The sequence below is a fragment of the Macrobrachium rosenbergii genome, chromosome 18 (genome assembly GCF_040412425.1).
Source record: "Macrobrachium rosenbergii isolate ZJJX-2024 chromosome 18, ASM4041242v1, whole genome shotgun sequence".
Lineage (NCBI taxonomy): Eukaryota > Metazoa > Arthropoda > Malacostraca > Decapoda > Palaemonidae > Macrobrachium > Macrobrachium rosenbergii.
The window spans coordinates 6,065,477-6,088,789 of NC_089758.1; the positions used below are offsets into that span (position 1 = coordinate 6,065,477).

At 37.2% G+C, this 23,313-nt stretch overlaps 2 protein-coding genes across 3 annotated transcripts in view; one reads left to right on the forward strand and one right to left on the reverse strand.

Moving 5' to 3' along the window:
• Nucleotides 1–23,313, reverse strand: part of LOC136848052 (nucleolar protein 4-like) — a 252,514-nt gene that overhangs the window by 206,633 nt on the left and 22,568 nt on the right. The window lies entirely within an intron of this gene.
• On the forward strand, nucleotides 2,912–19,596 carry viaf (viral IAP-associated factor). The gene is made up of 6 exons (XM_067120174.1): nucleotides 2,912–3,149; nucleotides 6,719–6,851; nucleotides 9,194–9,330; nucleotides 13,447–13,596; nucleotides 16,048–16,195; nucleotides 19,371–19,596. Exons 1-6 carry the CDS (start codon nucleotides 3,144–3,146, stop codon nucleotides 19,523–19,525), a joined length of 729 nt encoding a protein of 242 aa, XP_066976275.1. The 5' UTR covers nucleotides 2,912–3,143; the 3' UTR covers nucleotides 19,526–19,596.

Genomic DNA, 23,313 nt, shown 5'->3' on the forward strand with positions numbered 1-23,313 from the left:
CCATTTTCCGTTTCTCAAAGAACTCCTTTGAGTTGTGCTGAGGGTACCCTTCAAAGTTCGGCGTCTTTCATCCATTAGCTGAAGATGGGTCAACTTACAACTAATTATTCTCTTCTTTTGTGTAATATGTGACCAGTTTTGGTAATGCTGTTCTGATCACGGAGGGCAAATCATCTCATACCCATTTCGTTTAAACCGGCAGTTAGAAGGAATCTAGATCTTATCAAATCTTTCCCTTTGTGTGTCACTTGTGGTGGAAGACATTTGTTTCTTACTGTTAGGCCTTATCAACTAGGAATTTTATTTAATATAGCAACTTACCTCACTTTTGAACCACCTTTACACCGAAGAGTAACAAGCAGAAGACAAAAAAAAATATCAAAATAGTCGGAAATTTTTAAGGATCATGAAAGCAGTTCATTTCCATTTTGAAATAAAATTAAAAATTTCCTTTGGACTATAACAATGAAGGTATAAAAAATCCATTAATATGGATACTTTTGATATCATCAGCAACTCTTAATATATAAAATTTGGTCTGAATTGGCAATTGCCAAAAAGTGTTGAGCTTTATATCTCCACTAGTTTATCCTTTTCATTTTCTTTGAATATATAGCTGATTTTCGTTTTCTTATCTCCGGTTAATGGTTAACTTGCTAATCATGATACATCAGTACCAACTATGTTCCTGCAAGTGTCGATAAAACTTTACTTTTATCCATTATCATATTTTAAGCTTGAAAATGTAATTTTGCTTTGTTTTAATGTGTGCTTTGAACGCTTCTGGCGTTCGTTTCTTTCGCAAATGACAACAAACCAAGCAACATGATGTCCTAGGGGTAAGGACCTCGTAAGCTAATGTAGGTTAGGTTACGTGTTTTTTGGTCAGATCATTGGCGAATGGAAAGAATGTCGTTTAACTTAAAATTTTACCCAAGTGCCTCTGCTGCCACTGATATAACGTGATCGAGAAGAATGGGTGTCGATTAATTCACCGACTTTGTTTTTCTTATGCCAGAGGAAAGTTATGTGCAAGATAATAACTGTGACCAAAGTTATAATAAAGAAATAAATGCATCAATATGATTAATTTTCAGACAGTTACCTTGGCAAGCCATTATTTGGCGCTAGTTCCCACTGCATATGATAAAAGTAGTTCAGAATTTTCCCTATACAAATCAAAATAGACATTATCACAAAAAGATTGGTTAGTACACATGCAAATTGCAAATAAAAGCGAAATGGCAAAAACAACGGCATCACACTGGATAAGTGCACGAAACAAAACGACACTGAAAATTTAGTAGCCTCGTGTCCGAGGAAAAGTTCCAGCAGAATCTATATTGTCTACAAAAGACTAAACTCAAGTAGGTGTGAAATATAAAAGACCAAAATGCCACATGTAATAGGCAATTTTGAAATTCAATACATGCAGTTAAACTCAGAGATGCCCTTCTCCAAGAATTCGGTAGTTTGAACCTAGAATAAACTTAGAAAGTGAAATGTCTTTGTTAAATTGTGATCTGAGACAGTTTTCTCTATACGCAAAGAGGACAGCGAGACCAAGCTGAGAATTTAAAAGTGGATGTCCAACGATGAAAGCATATGAAGATACTGCCTCGATCACAAAATGGAAGAAAAAATCTTTTTTAAAACGGAGAGTTTCGTGTCGGACGCCTGACAGAAAACTTTTTTTCTGGAGGATGGGGAAATAAATGATTGTGAAAGGATTAAAAGAAAATCTTTTGCACAGAAAAATATTCCTTTTATTACGGTTACTGAATAAGATGTATGTATATATATATATAATATATATATATATATATATATATATATATATATATATATATATATATATATATATATATATAAAAATCCATGTCAGAAGGTGAGTGAAAGCCGCCGGGACTCTGAACACGTACATTCGTAGTTTATTCTACATTTTCAAGTAGAAATTGAAAATGTAGAATAAACTACGAAAGTACTAGTTCAAAGTCTCGGTATAACTTAAAATTGTTTCATTATGAATCATTCTAAGCTGATATCGTTATTTCTCCGGTGTAAGTGTCTTTTCTTCTAAGAAAATAACAACTGTCAAGCGCTCCTCTACTGTCAAGCAATTAAGCAGTGACAGATTAAAAGCAATTACGCAGTAACAGATTAAAGTCATAGCGACTTATACAATCTTAAATGTTCGTATTGTTGTCTACCTATTGTACGCTTCTTTCCCTTATTCTAAGTCTTTAAAATTTTATCTACCAGATAATTAATCAGATATGTTGTCCATACATACATGTATAAATTTCAACACATTTTCCCATAATGTATTAGGATCTAGGATTGATTAAGCCTCCATAAAGAGATATATTGCTTAAAAAGCTGCGAAATATACTATTAATAGAGTGGCAAGATTAATGATGAGTGTTGCATCTCGGGTCAAAGTTCTGTTGTTCTAGTTGCATTGGGACTCTTACAAAGCTAGAATATTTAAAATAAATGGGTAATAACTCATCAAGTTTCAAGACTGGGTGTGCAGAATATTCTTACGACTTGCTTCACATATCACAGCCAACGCATGAAGTCAGGGTAAAATTAGCTATGGATGGTCTCAAGTCATTTGAACCAAATTTCATTTCGAATGTGGTTTTAGAGCTTTTAAATTTACAGTTGCAAGACTGTGTAATAATATCCCACTTGAAATCGGTACTGAAAATACCAAGTCTTTCAAGAATAAAAATGAAGACATTATTAGAGCGTTATGACAGCGCGGATATGACAATTAATATTGAGTACATTGTATGAACCTCAGAAAATCTTTAAATTATTGTGTACGAGGAAATGAATTACTGGGTCTCACATAGCGATTTCAGTGTAATGTGGGAACGAAAAAAAAAAAAAAAGTTTAAACTTTAATGCTTCTAAAGTTATCAAGAGCGCGTGCAAACGCCGTGGTAGCCAATACCCTAAAGATAATTCCCAAAACAAAATAGTCACTCCCAGGGAAAGTGGGAGTTCCCTACATAGGTCTGTGAAGGAGTGGGCCAGACTGCCAGTCTAAATTTGGCTTCCAACGTCATAAGTAGTGCGACAGTGCCACGCGGGTTTGCTTGAAAGACGGAGCTGAATTCACTTCCTTAAACGAAATGCAGGTAAGCTTATTACTGAGCAATTTAAGAGGTTAAAAGCCCGAGGATTAAATAATATCCTAGTTCAAGTTCCGTGATTAACCTAGTGGCCTAGTTAGGTTAATGGGCTAGACTCTTTGGCTAGCCTGTACCTTAGTACTCTAGCCATGTGTAGCCTTTTGCCCTATATAGTCTAGATTCCAGAACAGGCCGCCGTTACCTAAACGGAGACTCTTCCGAGTAGCCTGGGCTAGCTAGAGAAGACTACTTTCGGCAGTGTTCGCAGAGCAGGAATAGGGAAAGATAAACCCGTAGTTTAGAGGCTACTAAAAAGCTAATAGGCCTCATTATTTCACAGATGATCATTTAGAAGACGTCATGAAACAGCTTAGTGCGGGTGGGCCAGTGAAGACTCATTAGGCCCGGCCCATTGAGGGTAGAACTGAGTAACGGCCCCGCATCGGGTATCACTTTGGAAGTTGATTTGTCCTGTAGTATTTTGGTTGCTTATCTAGAATTTACTGTTATTTGGTGTCGGTCGAATGTAATTAACCCGTAGGTTAATTAACCTCAAGTTGTATGCTGGCCATCCTGGAATGCTGTCGTGTGTCGGTATTATTTTATAAGTTGCCGATACATGAAATGAAATTGTAACCTACGTTTTTTTAAAAGAGCTCTTCATTCTTGCTATTTTTAACCCCATAAACAGTATGTGCTAATGATAGATAAAAAATTAATCAAATTACGACTTATAAGATAAGACAGTACTTCCTGCCCCCCCTCCATGGCTAATAAGGCAAAATTGTAACCAGTAAACACCCTTAGGTTATGTTATGTTGGTATTTTTAAGTTCTTTTAGTGCCCTATCATTTCCTAGTCATTTTTGCTTGAAAAACCCAAAATGGATTTTAATATGAAAATGGGTGGCTGGGGTCTTGTTGGCAACTTAAAACATTTTACCCATGCTGACTGGAATATTGCTGGAAATTTCAATCTTCCTGTCGGCTTACGATGAAATTTATAGTCCTCCAGAGTTTAACGTAACGTCAGCTTGAGCCTTTTTGTAACGTCAGCTTGAGCCTTTTGATAAGGCATCACTTAAGAACTTTGAAGACACCTTTTTTTTCTAGCTCTTGCTTCGGCAAAGTGTGTTAGTGAGCTTCAAGCCCATTCTTTGCTCTTGTGGGCTTTGTTCTTGTGGCAACCTCTCCCTCTTCTTTCATTGCTTAGAGAAAAGATTAGAAGTGAAAGCCTTCTCAGATTTGTGACAGTGCCTCATTTAACTGCTTTGGTAGGCAATCCTGAAGTGGCTTTCTTATGACCAGTTATAACTCTTAAGGGTTTATATTAGTGAGCTTCAAGCCATTTCTTGTATGTAGGCTTTGTTCTAGTGGCAACCTCTCTCATTTCTTTCATTGCTTAGAGAAAAGATTAGAAGTGAAAGCCCTTCCCAGATTTGTGACTGCTTAATTTAACAGCTTTGATAGGCAAGGAAGAAGTAGCCGTCACGTCCAATTAGAACTCTTAAGGGTTTACCTGGACAGACATAAATCTTTAAGAGGGAGAGTTAAGTATTTATCTGTGGTGTTAGGAGACTAAACACTCCTATGTCCAAGAATGCTTAAGTCAACGCACACAGAGTTGATTCATGATTTTTTACCATTTTTGAAAATAATCCTCATGGCCTCTGTACTGTAAGCATGTCTTTATTTCCTTTAAAACCTTTCTCTAGAGAAGGGTGTCATGCAGCTCAGGGGAGATATAACTGTTGTTGACACGTTTGCGAAATGTTCAAATTTAGCATGAGATGTAAAGCCCTTAGTCCTATCATTGCAGCAGGAACACTTTCTCCTGAACCAAATATGATAGTAACCATGCTTTCTATCTTTTCGTTAGGTGTTAGGAAATCACGCTGTTGAATTTTGGAAGCATGAAGGTACACATTGCATATAGGAGCGCATCTTCATATATGAAGGTGGGAGTTGTCTAGTTTTGGACTGTCGGTTTGGGCTTTTGACTCAGGCACAGGAGTCACTAGTACTCTACGAGATAGTCATTTTTTCTTGGTAAGGATCCTCTGACTCCAGCCCCTGGAGTGGGACATCTCACTAGTGTTGTGAAGCCTTACTAGACTCCATAATACTTGGTCTTCCTCCTTCGTTCCTGAGCTCTTAGCAGAAAATCAGAGCCCATCTGTTCCTGATGAGAGATTCAAGAGTTTCTCATTCTTCTTCCTTCAAGATTTCATTGGTAGAGATCCAGATGAGATGCTTCTTTGCCCAGTCCAAGTTGTATAGTACCGTACCTAAAAAGAACTTGGTCCTTCCAGCCAAAGCGTAGGAGACTTTTTGTTAATAGAGATAGATGTAAGGAGGAGTTGTCTAAGAACACCCTTTCTCTCAGGCTCTGAGAGTTAATCAAGTGTGCCTATGACTCCTTTGTAGAGGAGGTTGGCCTCCCTCCTCTCTCGAGAGCATACAAAGTGTGGGGTGTGAACCCATCCCATTCTTTTCAGATTGTATCTTTATGAATTCGTCTGTTGAGTCATGGATTTTCAGTGCAAGAAAATAAGACATCTGCATGAATAATGGGTGTGTGTATGAAAATTGTCTTGAAATCAGTACATTATTTACTGAAAGTAAATAATAATGTAGAATATGTGTAAAAGCTAATGCATTCATAAATAGGTAACTGAAAAACAGGAAAGAGAAATAACATTTGCATGGTATTTTTTCCTTACAATAAAAATCAGCAGTATCAGCAGTTCATTGCTTTGTTATTTTGCCAGCAAGTGCTGATAAAATTCCTCACATACTTGTGTAGTATACTATTCTTATTTATAATTTAAAGACCTTAGTCTGGTTACATCTGTAACGTAAAGCAATGCATATTAAATCTTTAAGTGATTATGTAGTGCTCTGAATATAATGGCTGTTTCCATGGCGTTTAATTTATGTAGTTTTCTCTGAGTCTTAAGGTGTAATCTTTTCATCAGTGTGGTTGATGTATTAGGTGTTCTAAGGTCATGTAAAGGTGATTTGTTTTAGTAGTTATATTTCCCCCAGATGTTTCGACTCGCACTGTGGCGACAATCCACCAAGTTACAAAAAGTGAATGACTGAAAATACATGTCATATGTTTATAGCATATTGGTGAGTTGCAGTTTGTGAGTGGACAGTCCATTGATAATTAAAAAAGTGAATGAATTAGGATAAGTTAACACAGTTGTATACAGCAGACGGGTGGGTGACAGTTGGCAGATGGACAGTCCACTCACCAACTGTAACCCATCTATCTGGTAGTATACCATTGTAACATGTATCTTAATTCATTCATTTTTTAAATTTTCATTGGATGGCTGCCAGATCCATCCACTGAGAAAATCAAACTAGTACTGTATAACAGACCGTCTTCACATGACCTTAGGACACCTAACATACCAGCTACAGACTGATGAAAAGGTTATATGACCCAGAGAAAACTCGTATATAAATTCAAATGCTGTAGAACGGCCATGATATTCAATTCTACTGCCCTTAGAGAAAGTCCCCTTTGTAATCAATGTATTTTAGTAATTCCTGATCTGTTTGCAGAATCCTGATGAAGATACGGAATGGAACGATATTCTCCGGAAGAAGGGCATATTGCCCCAAAAAGAGCCAGAAATAACAGAGGAAATGATAACAGAGATGATGGAACAAACCATCCAAGAGAAGCAAAGTGCAGGTAATTTTTTAATCTGATAAAAATAGCTTTAACTTCATGTCATGTACTGTATTGTGTACCGACAATTTGCTTTTGGAAAGATATGTATGCATGTCTGTTCTGAAGCTGGAGAAGTTGTAGGTAATATTAATTTTTAGTTATACTGTACTCATGAAATGGGAAACAGCGATATATTCACAAGTGGTACTGTACTTAAAATCTGTCCATACAGTGTTGGTTTCAGTACTTCAGTTTAATTATGGACAACCCATAAAATTTTACCTAAAAACTAAAGCTGCTATATATTTTGCCTATGTATTGCTGTCTTACACAGAATCACACTTACACAAGGGACTTATAAAATGCCTCGTGTGTAAGGGTGACTATTATAGCTAATTATGCATAAGACAGTAAAAAATGTAAATGATTTTATCTCAGGAGAATAGCAATATCATACCAGAGTCACATGTAAAAATGAGTCATATTTTACTGTGATTTTGTACCTTAGAATAACCAAACAAGTGAAATATCAAATGTAATAACCTAAATCCTAACTGCACTTCGGGTCATCTGAGTATACAGTATTCACATATGCAAGCCTTTAAATAGTAACGTTAGGTATACAGTACTGTACAGTGAAGCCTCGCTATAACGGACTAATGGGGGGAGGGTTATCCGTTAAAGCTTATTGTCCGGTAAAGTGAAGCATTTTGTGTGTGTGTGTGTGTGTGTGTGTGTGTGTGTTCAGTGATGTTTATCAGTAGGCTAGCCTCAGCCTAGGTGTGATAACCACCAACATACATGAAAAGATTCACATTATGAAATAAACTAATAATAAAGGTATTAAAACCCTTTTTACCCTGTATATTATTGGCATATGTTCATAATAAGTAGCCTGTTTGAAGAATAATTCCACATCAGTGAAATCAACTTGATCTATGCAAGGCCAGCCAACAAAATGTAAACATCGAGTTATTGTTGCACTTGGCAACCTTTATCTTTCGGTAACCTTTCAGAAATTTTAATGGTAGTGTAATTATGGTAGTAATAACATTTAGGATAACATAATATTCATTTTTCATTAAAAATTCATTATCATTTTGGTGGTAAATAACTGTTTAGAACAATTCAGTCATATGAACAAAAATTATCTTATTGTTTTTTGTGATTGGCAATGAAACATAAATGTAATAAAACCATTTTTACCTTATATATTACCTGTATTGGTATATCGAGATAATAAATAGCCTGTTTGAGGAATAATTCCATATCAGTGAAATTAATTTTTATCTATGTGAGGCCAGCTGACAAAATGTAAACATCGAGTTTTGGTTGCGCTCACTGCAATCTTTATCTTTGAGTAACCTTTCAGAAATTTTAGTGGCAGTGTAATTATGGGAGTAATAACATTTAGGATAACATGTTCCTTTTTCATTAAAAATTCAGCTTTATTGTTTCCAACAATATGGAGTCATCCAGGCCTATCTTCGAATCAGTGACGTTAACCTTCCATTTATACAAAGGCCCAGAATTCTGTCATTTGAACATCACACGTTCAACAGATCATTGGCATGGGTCTCCTTCCTTTGATCTTACATGACCAGGAGAGAGGCCACAGGTGAGGCAAACTACAGTTCAGAGATCTGCTCAGAATCCTCCCACCAAGGAGTAATTCTTCCATGTGTAAAGACCAAGGGTTTGTATATGTGTAGGAACAAATGACAAATTTTTAAAGAAATTTGTATTTTTCCTAACATACAAACTTGAGGTCTTTACATAAATGGCCCACCTCTAGCCACCCCTCATTCTGCTTTCTGGGCCAAAAAGTAAAGTGAAAGCGTGTCATCTGGATAGGAGGGATTCCTCCCCTTTTGTCAGTAGCCAGCTACCAATATCCACCTTGTTTAAAAGTTAAACGGCCATTTCCAGCTGCGCTGAGGATATTTCTGTGTAAAGACCTCAGGTTTGTATGTTAGGAAAAATATAAATTACTTAAAAATTTATTATTTTTAAAAAGCTGTAATTTAATACTAAATGAAATCTAACCTTACTGGTACTAAAGACAAATCCCTTTTGCCAGTCCTGTGAGAGCTAAATGAATTACTGTAGCTCTGTGGTGTGGTTTAAAAGACTTAATACATATAATAATATAATAATAACAAATACTGTACTAAATTTTCTATACTAAATTATTATGTTGTTCAACCAGACCACAGAGCTAATTCATTCAGCTCTGTGTAACCTGTATCTGTATTACCCATTTATTCACCATTAGGTTTACAAAAATTAGTCATATCTTTTAATTTGAGCCTGCAACTAATTTAACCTTAAAAAAAAATAATGCTCCAAGTTCAACTTTGCAGAGGGCAGATTAGGAAAGTTGTCTTTGGACCAGTTAGATGAACTTGAAGATGATGAGGACGAAGCTATCTTGCTTGAGTTCCGAAAGAGGCGGATCGAGGAAATGAAAGCACAAGCTAAAATGAACAAATTTGGTGAGGTAAGAAGTGTGTCTTCTGAAGTTTCAATTATCATGCTGACAAGCCTAAGCAAATTGCATTATCTTACCATCTGCTTCCAGTGTTCTTTTCCTTGTCATTCAACCTGAAGGACATTTTAATATTTGCCATGCTGTACGACCCAGTGAATTGAAGTGGTTATACAGGCTCAGTCTCCAGTTACACATGCATTCAAATGAAAAAAATTGAAAGATAAGACCTGCAATAGACAAGGAATCTTATTTCATCCAATTTAAAGTTGAAATGTTTAACAGTGTAGTTTATTCCAATGTAAAAGCATTTTATTATATTTTGATTTGAATAAAATTTAATTTTGTTCTGACGGGAATACAAACCTGCGCTTTCATAGATGGAGAATACTCGTTGCAAAGCACAGCGCACCTGTCTACTGATGTGAATGAAAAACTAAAGCCTATCAATAGGCCTGTGAGCCACCTGTAACCCTGACCTGGGTTAGCTCCCCATTGTTCCTACACAATATACAAACCATGAGTCCTTACATAAGGAATATGCTTCAACACAGCTGGAAACGGTCGTTTAACTTTTAAACAAGGTGGTCAGGTAGTTAACTACCTTCCGACTGGTGGGAGTCCCGCGCACCCAGACCATAAGCATTCACTTTGCTTTCGGCTGCCATGCTACAAGGAACTGTTCTTCTGCCCTCTGCCCTGCCTGCCGTTTTGCTTTGTTTTCATCATTCCTGGTGGGACTGTTGTTTTTCTGTTTTGTGATTATATCTTTTGGTGATTTTTGGTGTGTATGTGTATCGAAACTGTGCAGATCCACGAATCGTGATAAGCCTGAGCAGAAGACTAGCACCCAGCATGTCTGCCCCGTCACTGCCTCTAGACCAGGGGTTCTCAACCTGGGGCCCCATGGGTACGTGACAGGTTTCTCAAAATACTTCGGTTTTGAATAACTGCAAACCTGACTGTAGAAAGTGGCCTACATGTGCTTTGTCAATGCCTCAACTGTAAAAGATTCTTTCGATAGTTTGTCATTGACCAGATTCTGGTCAACAATGGCAAGTTCTTTTTCTGCTTTAGCAAAGAAATGTGTACAGAACCTCCTGATGTTTCCTTCTACATACTGCTGTGAGCAGAGATTCTCAGGACTGTGCTTGATTAAAAAGAAGTTACGTTCATGCCTTGCAGTCAAAGACGACATAAGAGTGGCTCTTTCAAATATTGTGCCGAGGGTTGACCTGTTGGTAGCAAGGAAACAGGCCCAACCATCTCACTGAATTAGTCTATACTTGTATTTTAATGCAGTCACACACTGACTTCCGTATGAGTAAGTAACTAGTTACTAATAACTAGCTGCGAGGCTTAACTGTCAGCATTAGTTCGCAGTCAGTAGAACACAATGCCTTCCTAATACTATTTTGTTATTTGTTTTCATGTTAGTGATGCTAGTCATGTGCACAGTAATTTTCCCATGAGTAACTGGTTATAAGCTGTAGATAGCACCACTACCTCACAGTCACAGTTATTGGAAAAATGTGTCTGATTTAGTTCTGTTGTTATTTTTATATGCTATTCACACACACTGACTTGCCAATCACTGTTACTAGTTACAAGTTGAAACTAGCTGCAATGAGCACTAGTTCACTGCCACAGTGATCGAGAACTGTCTGATATAGTTCTGTTTTAGTAAATGTATTGCTTGCTAGCAGCCAGTCACATAGTGTTTCCCTGTGAGGTACTTGTTCCTATCAACACTACCTCATAGTGGTATACTCTCATTAATTGAAAATTTTGTCCACTCCACATATAACACAATTTAAACTTAATAAACTAAGTAAAAAACCATGCAAATAATTCAGGGATAAGGTCCACAGAAAAATCCACGAACAAGGGAAGCCATAAATACTGAACTGCGAATAGGTGGGGGTTGACTCTAATTCATGATAGGGCATCTGGTCTTCCTGGTGAATTTGGTCCCCAGCAGGGACATCAGATTCCTCCAATGGCGATTGGAGATGTTCTGGGGGAAACCAGAAGAGCCTATGTTGCAGCCAAATGAGTTGATGGACAGGTTCAGAGAGGACCTGTGGTGTTGGAGAGACCAGCTAAACCGCTTTTAGAGGGTACCACTTAGCTGACCTCTGCTGGCGATGCTGATATTTTCAGGGCATCCAGAAGGGTGTGTGCATTTCTAGGACATATCAACTTGGAGTTGCAAGCAGCCTGGCTGGCAATCCAACTCCTGTGGGAAGTCAGTAGTTGCCAAGAGGAACAGCACTACAGTGGTAGCTTATGTAAACAAGTAACGAGGCACCTTCTCCCCTGAGCTGAACAATCTGGCAGTGGAGGTACATGAGTGGTCTGAGTCCCAGGACCTGGACTTGACAGCAAGGTACATACCAGTGAAGAAGAATGTCATCGCTGACCAGATAAGCAGGGTGATCATGTACTAAGCACCTAGTGGTCCCTAAATCAAAAAGTACCTGACACCTTGAGGGCCCAATGATCAGTCTGCTCGCCACAGTAAGGAACAACAAGGTTCCCCTGTACTTTTCTCCAGTCCCTGACCTATGGGCAGTGTTGCAGGATGACTTCCAACACCCATGGGACAACATGGATGTACACCTTTGTTCAGTCAGTTGAGGAAAGTGATCAACAGTTTCTTCATGTTCCAAGGACTCAGAATGACATTGGTGGCACCTCTGTGGCTGCTGTGGAGTGGTACACAGACCTGCTCCTCTATTAGGCATCTGAAAGGGACTTTCTGGATCCCCCAACCTTCTGGTTCAGGAGAAAAATGGGAGTATATTGTACTGTAGTTTTTTAGATAAAAGTGATATTACTTTATTAATTTTTTTCATATTTACCATGCTATAATTAAAACTTTTTGCATTTGTATAGTAAATTATTAAAAATTTTAAACAAATTCATATCATTCCCAGTCTTATCTTGGACTCTTCAGAGTGAGGGGGTTGCAAGTACCTGTCAACTAACTTGACATACTGACCACAAAGGGAGGCATTGCTCTCTCTCTCTCTCTCTCTCTCTCTCTCTCTCTCTCTCTCTCTCTCTCTCTCTCTCTCTCTCTCTCCCCTTCATAAATCATGAATTTCTATCTTTTGATATCTAACATAAGAATAACTTCTCTCTCACTCTCTCTTTCCCAAGTTATTCTCACTTTCTTTGTCATAATATGTAAGAACAAACACCCTCTCTCTCTCTCTCTCTCTCTCTCTCTCTCTCTCTCTCTCTCTCTCTCTCTCTCTCTCTCTCTCTCTCTCTCTCTCTCTCTCTCTTGCCAAAGGATACTCAGAATGTGAGAGATGGCTAGATAGATAGATAGAAAGGGAGAGTGGTTGACAGAAAGATATACTCTCTCTCTCTCTGTTATTGGCTGGAAGGGTTAAAAGTATGTATATATTATGTTTTTAAGGGTACAATGTTCAAGATGACTTTGAAATGATATTAGTATAATTTCAAAAATTGATATAGTAATACAGGGTAATAGTTTAAGGTATATTTGATATAGGATGCTAGTTTAAGGTATACATTTGGTATTTGAACTTTCAAGATAGGCAGTTATAAGCATTTTTAGAGAGGGTTGTTAACAATTCGCGGGGGTTTGTGGTACACATCCCCTGCAAATACAGGGGGTTGACTATACATATATGTCTGTATATATATGTATATATATATATAAACATAAGGTATTGTAAGTTCAAGTACATTAGGTAACAAGAACACAAGATAAATGGAGTATGTTTTGATGCTCAAGAAGTACGAGAGTACATTCAAGATCAAACTGAATACAGAAGAATAGGTTCGTACATTTGGGATGAAGTGCTCTGTGAGTTTAACATGTTTTTCTTCGATGATTCAGCAGTTAGAGAGAGAATGAACAGAGCAATACATAATTACAAAATTTTCATGTAAGCTGCCCTCTATAAGGGGAAATAGCTTTTTGCACAAAAATATATAATAAATATCAGTCATACAAAGAATTGTTAGTCATGGAAGTAATGTTATCTGTCTTGTGCATGTTACCCATTGTATGAAAATTGTTTAGAAAATCTTTGCATTTGCAATGTTGGTATAGCAGAGATATGTAACTTTTAACTGTTATTTTTTCAGGTCTTAGAAATAAGTGCTCAGGATTATGTGGAAAAAGTTAACAATGCTGGAACTGGAATTTGGGTATTCCTTCATTTGTACAAACAGGGTATTCCACAGTGTGCCTTAATCAATCAACATTTTACAAGATTAGCTGTCAAATTTCCACAGGTAAGTTTCCAAGAGTTGTTTTATGCTGAAATATGATATTTTATCTATTCTTAGTCCCCATAGGTCTTTGCAAAGAAGAATGCAGACTGTACAGAAGATTCTCTGCAGTTTTTCTTTGGCTGCATCTACATTGCTTTCACCCTTTTAATTGTCTTGCATCCTCATTTTCTCTTCCCACTTAACAGTTGAACTTCTATTGCTATTGGCTAAAGGGGTTGGAAGTAGCCACACAGCTTGTAGCTTGATACTTTGGTATGTACTGTCAGTAGTGTATGAGATGTATTTTTGTTCTCTCTCTCTCTCTCTCTCTCTCTCTCTCTCTCTCTCTCTCTCTCTCTCTCTCTCTCTCTCTCTCTCTCTCTCTCTCACTGAGATAGAGAATTTTTATGCATATGTAACATATACAGGTATTATCCTACTTACGATGGAGTTAGGTTCCAAAAAACCCATCGTTTGTTGGAAAAAATGTATCTCGAATATGGCCTAGCCTACACTAGGGTATTCAGTATCATCTATACACATACGGTAGCCTAGCCTACACTCTAAAGTATACTCTATACATATAAGGTATAGTAATTATTAATATCAGCTAATTTTGGAGGTTCATGCAGATTGATGTATGATAATTCAGTACAAAGAGAAATTGAATAATATACAATAATTAGCCTAGCCTACACTATGGTATATAGTATACATATACAATAGCCTGGCCTACATTATACTGTACTCTGTGTTCAAATATTAATATCATATTATACAAACATCAACATAACAAGTATGCATCTTTTAAAAAGTTATGCTTTACTTCACTGTGTCCAATAATATTTTATGTACTGTATTCTCATATTGCTTTTGTATTATAAATTGCAATCATAGCGCTCAATGTTTTGGTTTGGAAATCAATTACGCAGTAGGTTTATTTCACCGTATTCAACTCAGTGTGGAGTGCTTTTCTTGCTTCTGGTTAGCATAAATGAATCTCTAGACACTATTTATATAGGACAAGGTTATTGTTTGTTATACGAAGTATTTTTAAGTCAAAATGTAACTTAAATACATCTCGTTGTGAAATTAATTTAGCAGTTTTTTTCGTTAATGGATGACGTTGGCTGTCGGGGGCATGTATGTTTTGTGTAAATAACAAGATTCCGTTCGTTGTTTTCACTTAATTTCTTATCATAATATGAGCTTTACATATTTGTCTTTTATCTGTGTGAAAACAGCAGTACAGTAATATGTGTTCTTTCATGCCCAGTAGTTTTGATTAAAATACATTTCTCTCCAGTTTTATTTACAGTTGAGTTTCATCCACGTTCCTGATGCACAATAATTTATAATCATTACAGCTTGAACATTGTTTTCTCAGCTTCAGCTACAACTTGCAGCTAAAATTTAGCAGTATATTTCCTTGCCAATCTTTTATCCATAGCGAATAAGGGTATAATGTAAAAATATATCAGTACTATTCTACCTAACATCATTTGTAACATAACTACAGTAATTTTTTACTGCCGTACGACGGTTGAAATACAAGCAAAACAGCTGTTGTCATCCAATTCGGTTATAAGCAAAACAACAGTTTCCCGATTCAGTTGTTTATGGCTGTACACATTTACACTAGAGTATAACGTTACTAACAACAGTTTTCATTCTCTTTTAGTTTTTTAACTAGAAGATGGGATAAAGAGATGGAGGAAAAGGAGTTAGTCTATTGTAATTTGGTCTCTCTTGCTGCCTGATTGTACATTGCTGCCTGCACTCGCATGAAATTTAAAAATATTTTCTAAATATTGTCATATCGATATTGATTGCTTACCCCATCGCAAAATCAAATTATCATAAGGCAAATTATTGTAACTAGAGCACCACCTGCGTACCTGAATATTTTAGTAGTTTTATCACAAAAAGTGCATTTAGTCATGAAAATATGAAAATACAGTAATTAGTGAATATTTCTCAGTGAAAAAGACCGCAAATTGGCGAATTTTTCCGTGAATAATGTGTATATACGTTCCACAGAGAAATCCGCGAAACGTGAGAACACGAATATGGGGGGTGTACTGTATTAGTAAAACCCAGTGGTTTTACTGGACATTTGATTTTGGGTTTTTGATGGCTTTATTGAGCTGCCAGGTATTGATTATTTGCCTTAAGAGTTGTTTTCATGTTTTGATACACTCATTGTAGATTTGTGAAAATCTACAATGATGACTGCATTTCACCAAGTGTAACAGTCATGTGTAAAAACAAGTTTAATACGGTAATGTATAAGTTATTTTATTTATCCAAAAATATTATGCTGTGAATCATACATTAATACATAATCTGTCAGTGAACTTTGGTAACACTGCATTGAAAGTTTTAACATCAGAATTATAACATACTTATGAAAGTAGTTTAAGTTCTTCAAATTTATGTGCATTTTACTAATCTGTCATTAATACCCCGTAGGCAAAGTTCCTGAAATCAATATCAACAACTTGTATCCCCAACTTTCCTGATCGCAACTTGCCAGCCATATTTGTATACTTTGAGGGTCAGATGAAGCGACAACTCATTGGCCCTGCTGAGTTAGGTGGAGAGAAGCTTAAGCTGGAAGGTAAGTTGCGTCATTCATCATATACTGTATTGTTGATTACACTGCTTGCATTTGACTTTACACTATGCCTCCAGATATTTTATTGATAGAAGTTTCCAAGACTTATGTAGGTAGCAGTAATCCCTGTATGTTATGCATTCACATAATGCAGTACAGGTATGTATTTGGTTATTCCCCTAAACTTAAAACTGTCATGATTAATACAAAGTAAAGAGTTCAAAAATGTTTGAACATGTAATTATTTACCATTCCATTATCATAAATTAAAAATGAGGATGACGGAGGTATATCTTTCATTATTTTGGAAGAAATTATATCGAAAGAAATGGAGAGCATTGTAATATTTAAGCCAAAATTTGTGTTTTAACCACCAGATCTCTTAAGAGTTTAATTTCACATTTCTTTAATATATGACCTAGATTTACATAATAAGGCATAATATGATATGAAATCAGTGCTGTTTTTCATCTTACATATTCTAATACTTCTGCCAGTGACAGTATCAAAATCTTGGATATGCATCTAGAGCCATGTGTAAAAAAAAAAATCTATCACATATTTCTTTGGTCCTTGGCCTATCCTCCCAGAAAAAATATCATTGAAATTGATCAATAATTTTTTAGGTGTCTTGTGGAGACCAATTCTGGCACAAAAACTCAAGTGAATGCATAACATTTATTCAAAGACAAGGTTTACAGTGTCTGTTTTTGAAGCTCAAAAAATACTGTACTCTCTCTTTATTAGATGATATACTATTGAATTAATTATGTCACAACTTTACTGTATAGTGAAACATATTTAGCATTAGATATTTTAGGAAACTAATTAGATCCTTGACCTCTTGTTGTCATTGGGAGGTTTAGTCGATGGCAATGCTTTGATGACATTGGATATCAAGAGCCTGGAAGCCTTGCAACCAAGCGTCTGACTAAACAAATATAGGCAGTCCCTGGTTATCGGCAGGGGTTCCGTTCCCGACGGCGTGACGATAACCGAAAATCGGCAATAACAGCGCTTATCAGCACCAATAACTGTATATCGGTGCCGATATTAAGTGGGGATTGGCACTGATAACCAGAGATTGGTGCATATTGGTGCCGAAAATCCAGTTGTCGTTGCTAGACAAACCCCATAAAACTGGATTGCCGATAGCTAGGAACTGCCTGTAATACAGTTTTTTTTTTTTTTAATCAAGACAGACTTTATGATAGAGACCCTAAAGTTATTTTCATTATGGAAAATTTGCTCTTGAAACTTTGATTTTGGGGTAAAGATGGATGATATGCCTCTTCACCTGTAAATACGGAGTACCTGATCAAACCCAACCCATAGTATAAATAGTTACAGAGCTAGTGCCAGGAGTTTCTGTGGTATATTCTAAACACCAAATGGTCCTCGAGTCCACAGACCAGAGGGCAACCTTCAAAAGCAAACTTCAGAAGGAGAAAAGTTGGTCGGCTGACCTACTACTCATTCACTCCTGAGAAGACAAGAACAGAAAAAAAAAACTCACTACAGATATCACAAAAAAAATCTAAAACAAACAAGCACAAAACTAACCATAAAGTCTTTCTAAAACACGAACCACTGTCTTTACAGAAACCTACCACAACATCAGTATAGAAAACGCCAGAAGACAGATAATGGGGGGCTAATAAAAATCCAATTATACCTCCTATCCTTATGTAATATCAAACATGAACACTGATGTAAGGCGGTCTCAAACGGTGGGACAAAAAATCCTCTGTCATAAGGTATGACAGTAGTGGTTCAATAACCTGCAAAATCATTTATAAGAACGACCAAGTAAAAAATGCTGCTGCTGTAAAAAAAAAGAAAGAAAGAAAAAAAAAAAAAAGCAAAAAGAGACTTTTGGATGCATTATAGTATTGGAATAAAATCTAAACCTTCCCCAAGTCCCGATATGGAAAAAAATATTAGAAAAATCTGTGGTAAATTTGTACCTTCATCTTTACCATCATTAAAAATAACATTTAATTTGCTCTTTAGGACCAAGCATTGTAAGAATACAGTCATCCCAGTCTAATTATAATGATAGGCAAACTGGACAGCATGCGAAGAGTCATTCCCAAAGAAACAGTGCACCCTGGGAATCCATGGACTAAAGTCTCCAGACAGTCCTGCCCTTGAGGCATCAGCATAACTCCAGACAGTCCTGCCCTTGAGGCATCAGCATAACTGGCACAATTATACCTATCAGGTCCAAACATCAGGTGGTTGACAAGATCAAAACAGCACTCACTTTTGGTTTCAAATATGAACTACAATCCCAGCAATGGTAGCCCTTCTACATCATAAAGATGGTAAAAAATTTGACTTCAAATATGAACTAAAATCACAGCAGTGGTAGCCCTTCTAAATCATGGATAGTAAAAAGGAAAAGGGGGAACTGGAGTGGCTGGACAGCAAGATAAAAGAGATCCAGAAAGTGAGATGAAGTGCAAGGATGTAAAGGTGAAACTGGGGGAAAACCACACAGTAGCACTCTTGTAAGCATCAGTCAAGAGGGGTTGAAGAGCAAAATGGGAGAGACCTGATAAAATGCAAGAAGTTTACATTCTAAAGAGAATAGAATACAAGAGGTACAGTATTTAGATTTGAAGGGTTGGGGGGAATTCCACTGGTTTGAGACCCCCCCTCTCAGCTGTCACAGTGGTCCATAGTAGAATATACATGTTATACAGTGAAGCAGTGAGACTTAATGCCTTGTTTTATATAGAGAGCCCCAGGCTCTGATGAGCCATCCCATGAGGATAGTTCCGCCGAAGAGGTCCAGGCCATCTTCAGAGCAGCATACATCATCTACACCTATCACAATTAGCTTCAACTGCACACCCCTTCCAAAACATGATCTCCCATTTATCTAAGCAGTAAATTTTGAAATTATTAAATCAAATTGTACTCGGTATCATTACCTGGAAGTGCTTGATTACTTTCTGTGTTGCAGGATACATTTCATAATATTTTAACATACTTGCATGATTGAAAAAAACAGCATTCAATTTTTGGACTACATTATGCTATGCTGGCAGCTTTAACAATTGATAAACTCAGTTTTGAACATGTATTCATTCCCAAATTATAAATGTAAAAATGTATGGATTGAGGGGCTGGTCAAAAAATTATCTCTAAATGTCTTCACTTTTTTTTCCAGAGCTAGAATGGATACTCTCACGTACAGGAGGCATCAAAACAGATCTAGAGTCTGACCCCCGTGGCCCCAAGGTCAAAGATGTCTTGATGAGTTCACTGAGAGGCTACAACAAGGACAGTGATGATGAGAATGACAGTGATGAAGATGATTGGTAGCGCAGAAAATAGAATACATTTATGTAATATTTTATGATGTATGTGGCTTTACATTAAATGAACAAATGATATGAGTATTTTTATTTACCGGTTGGATAATGGATGTGGAAATTCAATAAATCCTCTCCAAGTCAAGAGGGAGTTCAAATTCAAGTAACTAACAAATAACCAAATAGTTAGTGAAGACTCAGGGACACGTGTCACACCTCTCACCTAACAGATTGAAAGCTAAAGGTTAACTAAGTGGTTAGTATTACAGGATTAAGTGGGTTAAGGATTCAAAGAGTGTGCTCTGCAAAAGAGAGCTAATAAGGGGTCACAGTGATGCAAATGTTAGCGGAGCTTGCTACCAACTGTGCATAATTAGGTTAGATTACAAATATCTGAAAGCATCCTGTTCAAAAATATCATCAAATAAGTAACAATTAGAACCTCAATACTAACTAGTCTGGTTTAGCGTAATGAGCAAACCTTAAGGTTAAAAGTGCCCACACAATCCCATTTCAGGTACATGATTTATCTGGCTAAGACAGAAAATGCAGGTACATGATTTATCTGGCTAAGACAGAAAATTACATTTTTATAATAAAGTTTTGTATGTACTTACCAAGTAACTACATAGCTATTAGTTTCACATAACTGCGGCAGTTCTCAATTTGAAATTCGCAGTAACACGCTATTATTTTAAGTGTACGTAACTAGACCCTGCCCACTACAGGGGAAAAATAGGTACAACAGTGCTGAACAGTCCTATTCCTTTGTGCCCTATGTCCATGAGAGGGGAGGTGGGAGGGCTTTGTTCAAGTAGTTACTTGGTAAGTACATTAATACAAGTTTCCAAGCTTTTATGTGTAAATTAAATAACATTAAATAATAAAAATAATAATTTCTCTCTCTCTCTCTTTTACTGAGATGAGAGAATTTTTATGGTACATGTATATGCTTATTTTTTTGTATGATAAATATATTTTTACATAATAATAAGTACTAATTTTCAAATAATAATAATAATAAAACTGTAATTACAAAATTTGTATGTGATACGTATTTTAAATACACAAATTTCTTTCCCCACACCTTTTGTAAGAAGCAAAGTTGTCAGACATGTCGATTTAACATGACAAGAAGGGGGAGTGTTGCTGATTAGCGGGTCAATGATTTCTTACGTAATTCTCTCTCGTATTTAGCGCAACCTATGTATTACCGTTTCTCTGTGTGTCTTTAACTGTACAGTAGATAATTTTAAATTGATCTAATTTTACCTGTACCATCTACAAAGAGTAAATGTGCCATTCTAAAACATAGAGATATAGAGCATTTCAGAACAAAGTGAAAGAGACAGAATAAAGAAGTTTTTAAAAACGAGGTTGAGAAGACTTCTATAAATAGATCGGTGGAATGGGGAGAGAGAGAAATAATATACTAATCTTCACACTCTCCTATATTCTTATGTCAACCATTTCTTTCTTTTTTTAAGGGTAATGTATTAAGCTAACTTTTAAATGAAATTACAGTAACTTTCATTTCATTTAAAAGTTAGTTGAATACTGAATTTCCATCTTTTGTTATCGTAAGAATAACTTCTCTCTCTCTCTCTCTCTCTCTCTCTCTCTCTCTCTCTCTCTCTCTCTCTCTCTCTCTCTCTCTCTCTCTCTCTCTCTAATAAATCATAAACAATTTAACTTGATATGTCAAGTAAGGACAATATGTCTCTCTTTCTCTCTCTCTTGTGTGTTATTCTCTCTGTCTCTGTGGCGGTAGGCATTGGCGCCAAACGTTTGGCTTCTGGCAACACGCATACTGAAGGCGAGAATTCTGGCACATGGAGCTTGGAAACTGGGCATGTGGACACTGGGCACCACTCGACAGTTGGGTGCTCATAACCCAATTGCTCGGACACTGGGCAATCAAACACCACACACTTGGACATTGGGTGTTCGGACACTGTGTGCTTGGAAGTTGAACGCTTGGACACTGGGCGCTTCAACACAGAACGGTCGGATACTACACGTTCGGAAACCAGGCACTCAGCCGCTGGATGCTCAGACAACTTGGATGAGGAATGCCGCGTCAAAGACTGGTTCTCCATTACCAAAGTGTTACGCACAACCCGCTCGGGACTAACCCAAAAACTGCAGGAGGGAAGAGGACTGTGCTCTTGCTCCCTGAGAGTCTTACATGGGAGCGGGGAAGCGCGCTCAGTGGAAGAAGCATGTCTTTTCAATGCCTTGACACTTTTGAAAATCATTTACGCCCCCTGTCCACACTGGTATCTGAATCACTGGACGACTGAGTATGCACATCCATATGAACACCTTTCCAAAGGCAATCTGCTGAGTCCTGGGTTCAATCAACAGGCTCGGCTGAGGGGGCAACTACCCTTGGGCAAACCCCACCAACCTCCCTTGGACTTCCAGTTTGCTTCCTCCCAGGTCTGGGGGAGTCTAACATTGACCTTTGTCTAAGGGCATCAGTAGGACGAGTAGCCACCTCCTCCACTTGCACCAACACTAATTACGCTAACCTGATCCATAAGGGCCTTAACCGAAAACCCAATTTGGGCTACGGTATTAACAAGCAGACCAAACTTTTGGTCAATTCTGGCTTCTAGGCTGGCGATGACATCGGGTTCGGAAGAATGGGAGCCAGGTAACGGAGTTTGAGGAAATGCCGGAGGGCTAGTGATTGGGAAGAACACAGGCAGAGGTGTAGAAGGCACAGACTAAGAAGCAATATCTGATTTTGGAGCAGAAACCTGACTAGCTAAACCCTTAGCCTCGTCTCTAGCAGCTGCCTTTCTCTGTCTGTCTCTTCGGAGTCTATCTAGATGTGCTTCCAAAACTCCATTTACCCTCTACAATGGCAACACAAAGTGTGTGAGTCATACTTAGCAGAAGTAAGTCTAGTATTACAGCCTTTGCTGTGGTACCTAATACTGGACACGCTAGAATCTAACGTACTAAGTCACATGTCTTAATAATAAACTAGCTAAGATAATAAATAGCAAGCTGCCGACACGAATGAATACTTCACCAAACCAGAGCCGCTCAACCAACCGTGTACAGTTGTTGACCAGCAGAAACGAACTGGGCTCTTCAGCACTGTTGTACCTATTCTTCCCTGGTAGTGGGCAGGGTCTAGTTAGCTACACTAAAACAATAGCGCGTTACCGTGAATTTCAAATTTAGAACTGCCACAGTTAAGTGAAACTAATAGCTATGTAGTTACTGGTAAGTTACTTACATGAAACTTACTATTCACTGCCTTATGGATTTACACAAGAGTCTGTATGTGAGACATCAAATGATTATTACACGGACATAATAATCCTGGAAAACAAGACAGAATTAGTGAAAAATGATGTGATGCAAAACATACAAAAAAATTAATAAAAAACTATCAAAGTCTGTTCATCCTAATTAGGGATGAAGAGTAAAATTTTCCCCAATCAGACCATTTGTGTCACAGTGATTAACTAAGGGCTTTTGGAAATCTAGCAAATCCAGAGTCTGGCAACTGCTTTTGAGGGGTGGGTGTAATTTTACTGACCCAAATTGTCGTTGCCACAGGAAAGTTCCAGACTGTGTTGCTCTTGAGATTTATAAAAGAAAGTGGAGATGCCTGCAGTAGACTTTCTTCCCCTACTGGGTATACAAAAGACTTTATTGGATGTGGTTTTCTTACTTAATCTTAACACTCAAATGGAACATGCTACTAAATGTTGTGAAAAAAATTGTAAAAGGCTCTTCGTTATTATTAATTTTTTTCACAAGTGTTTTGCATTCGCC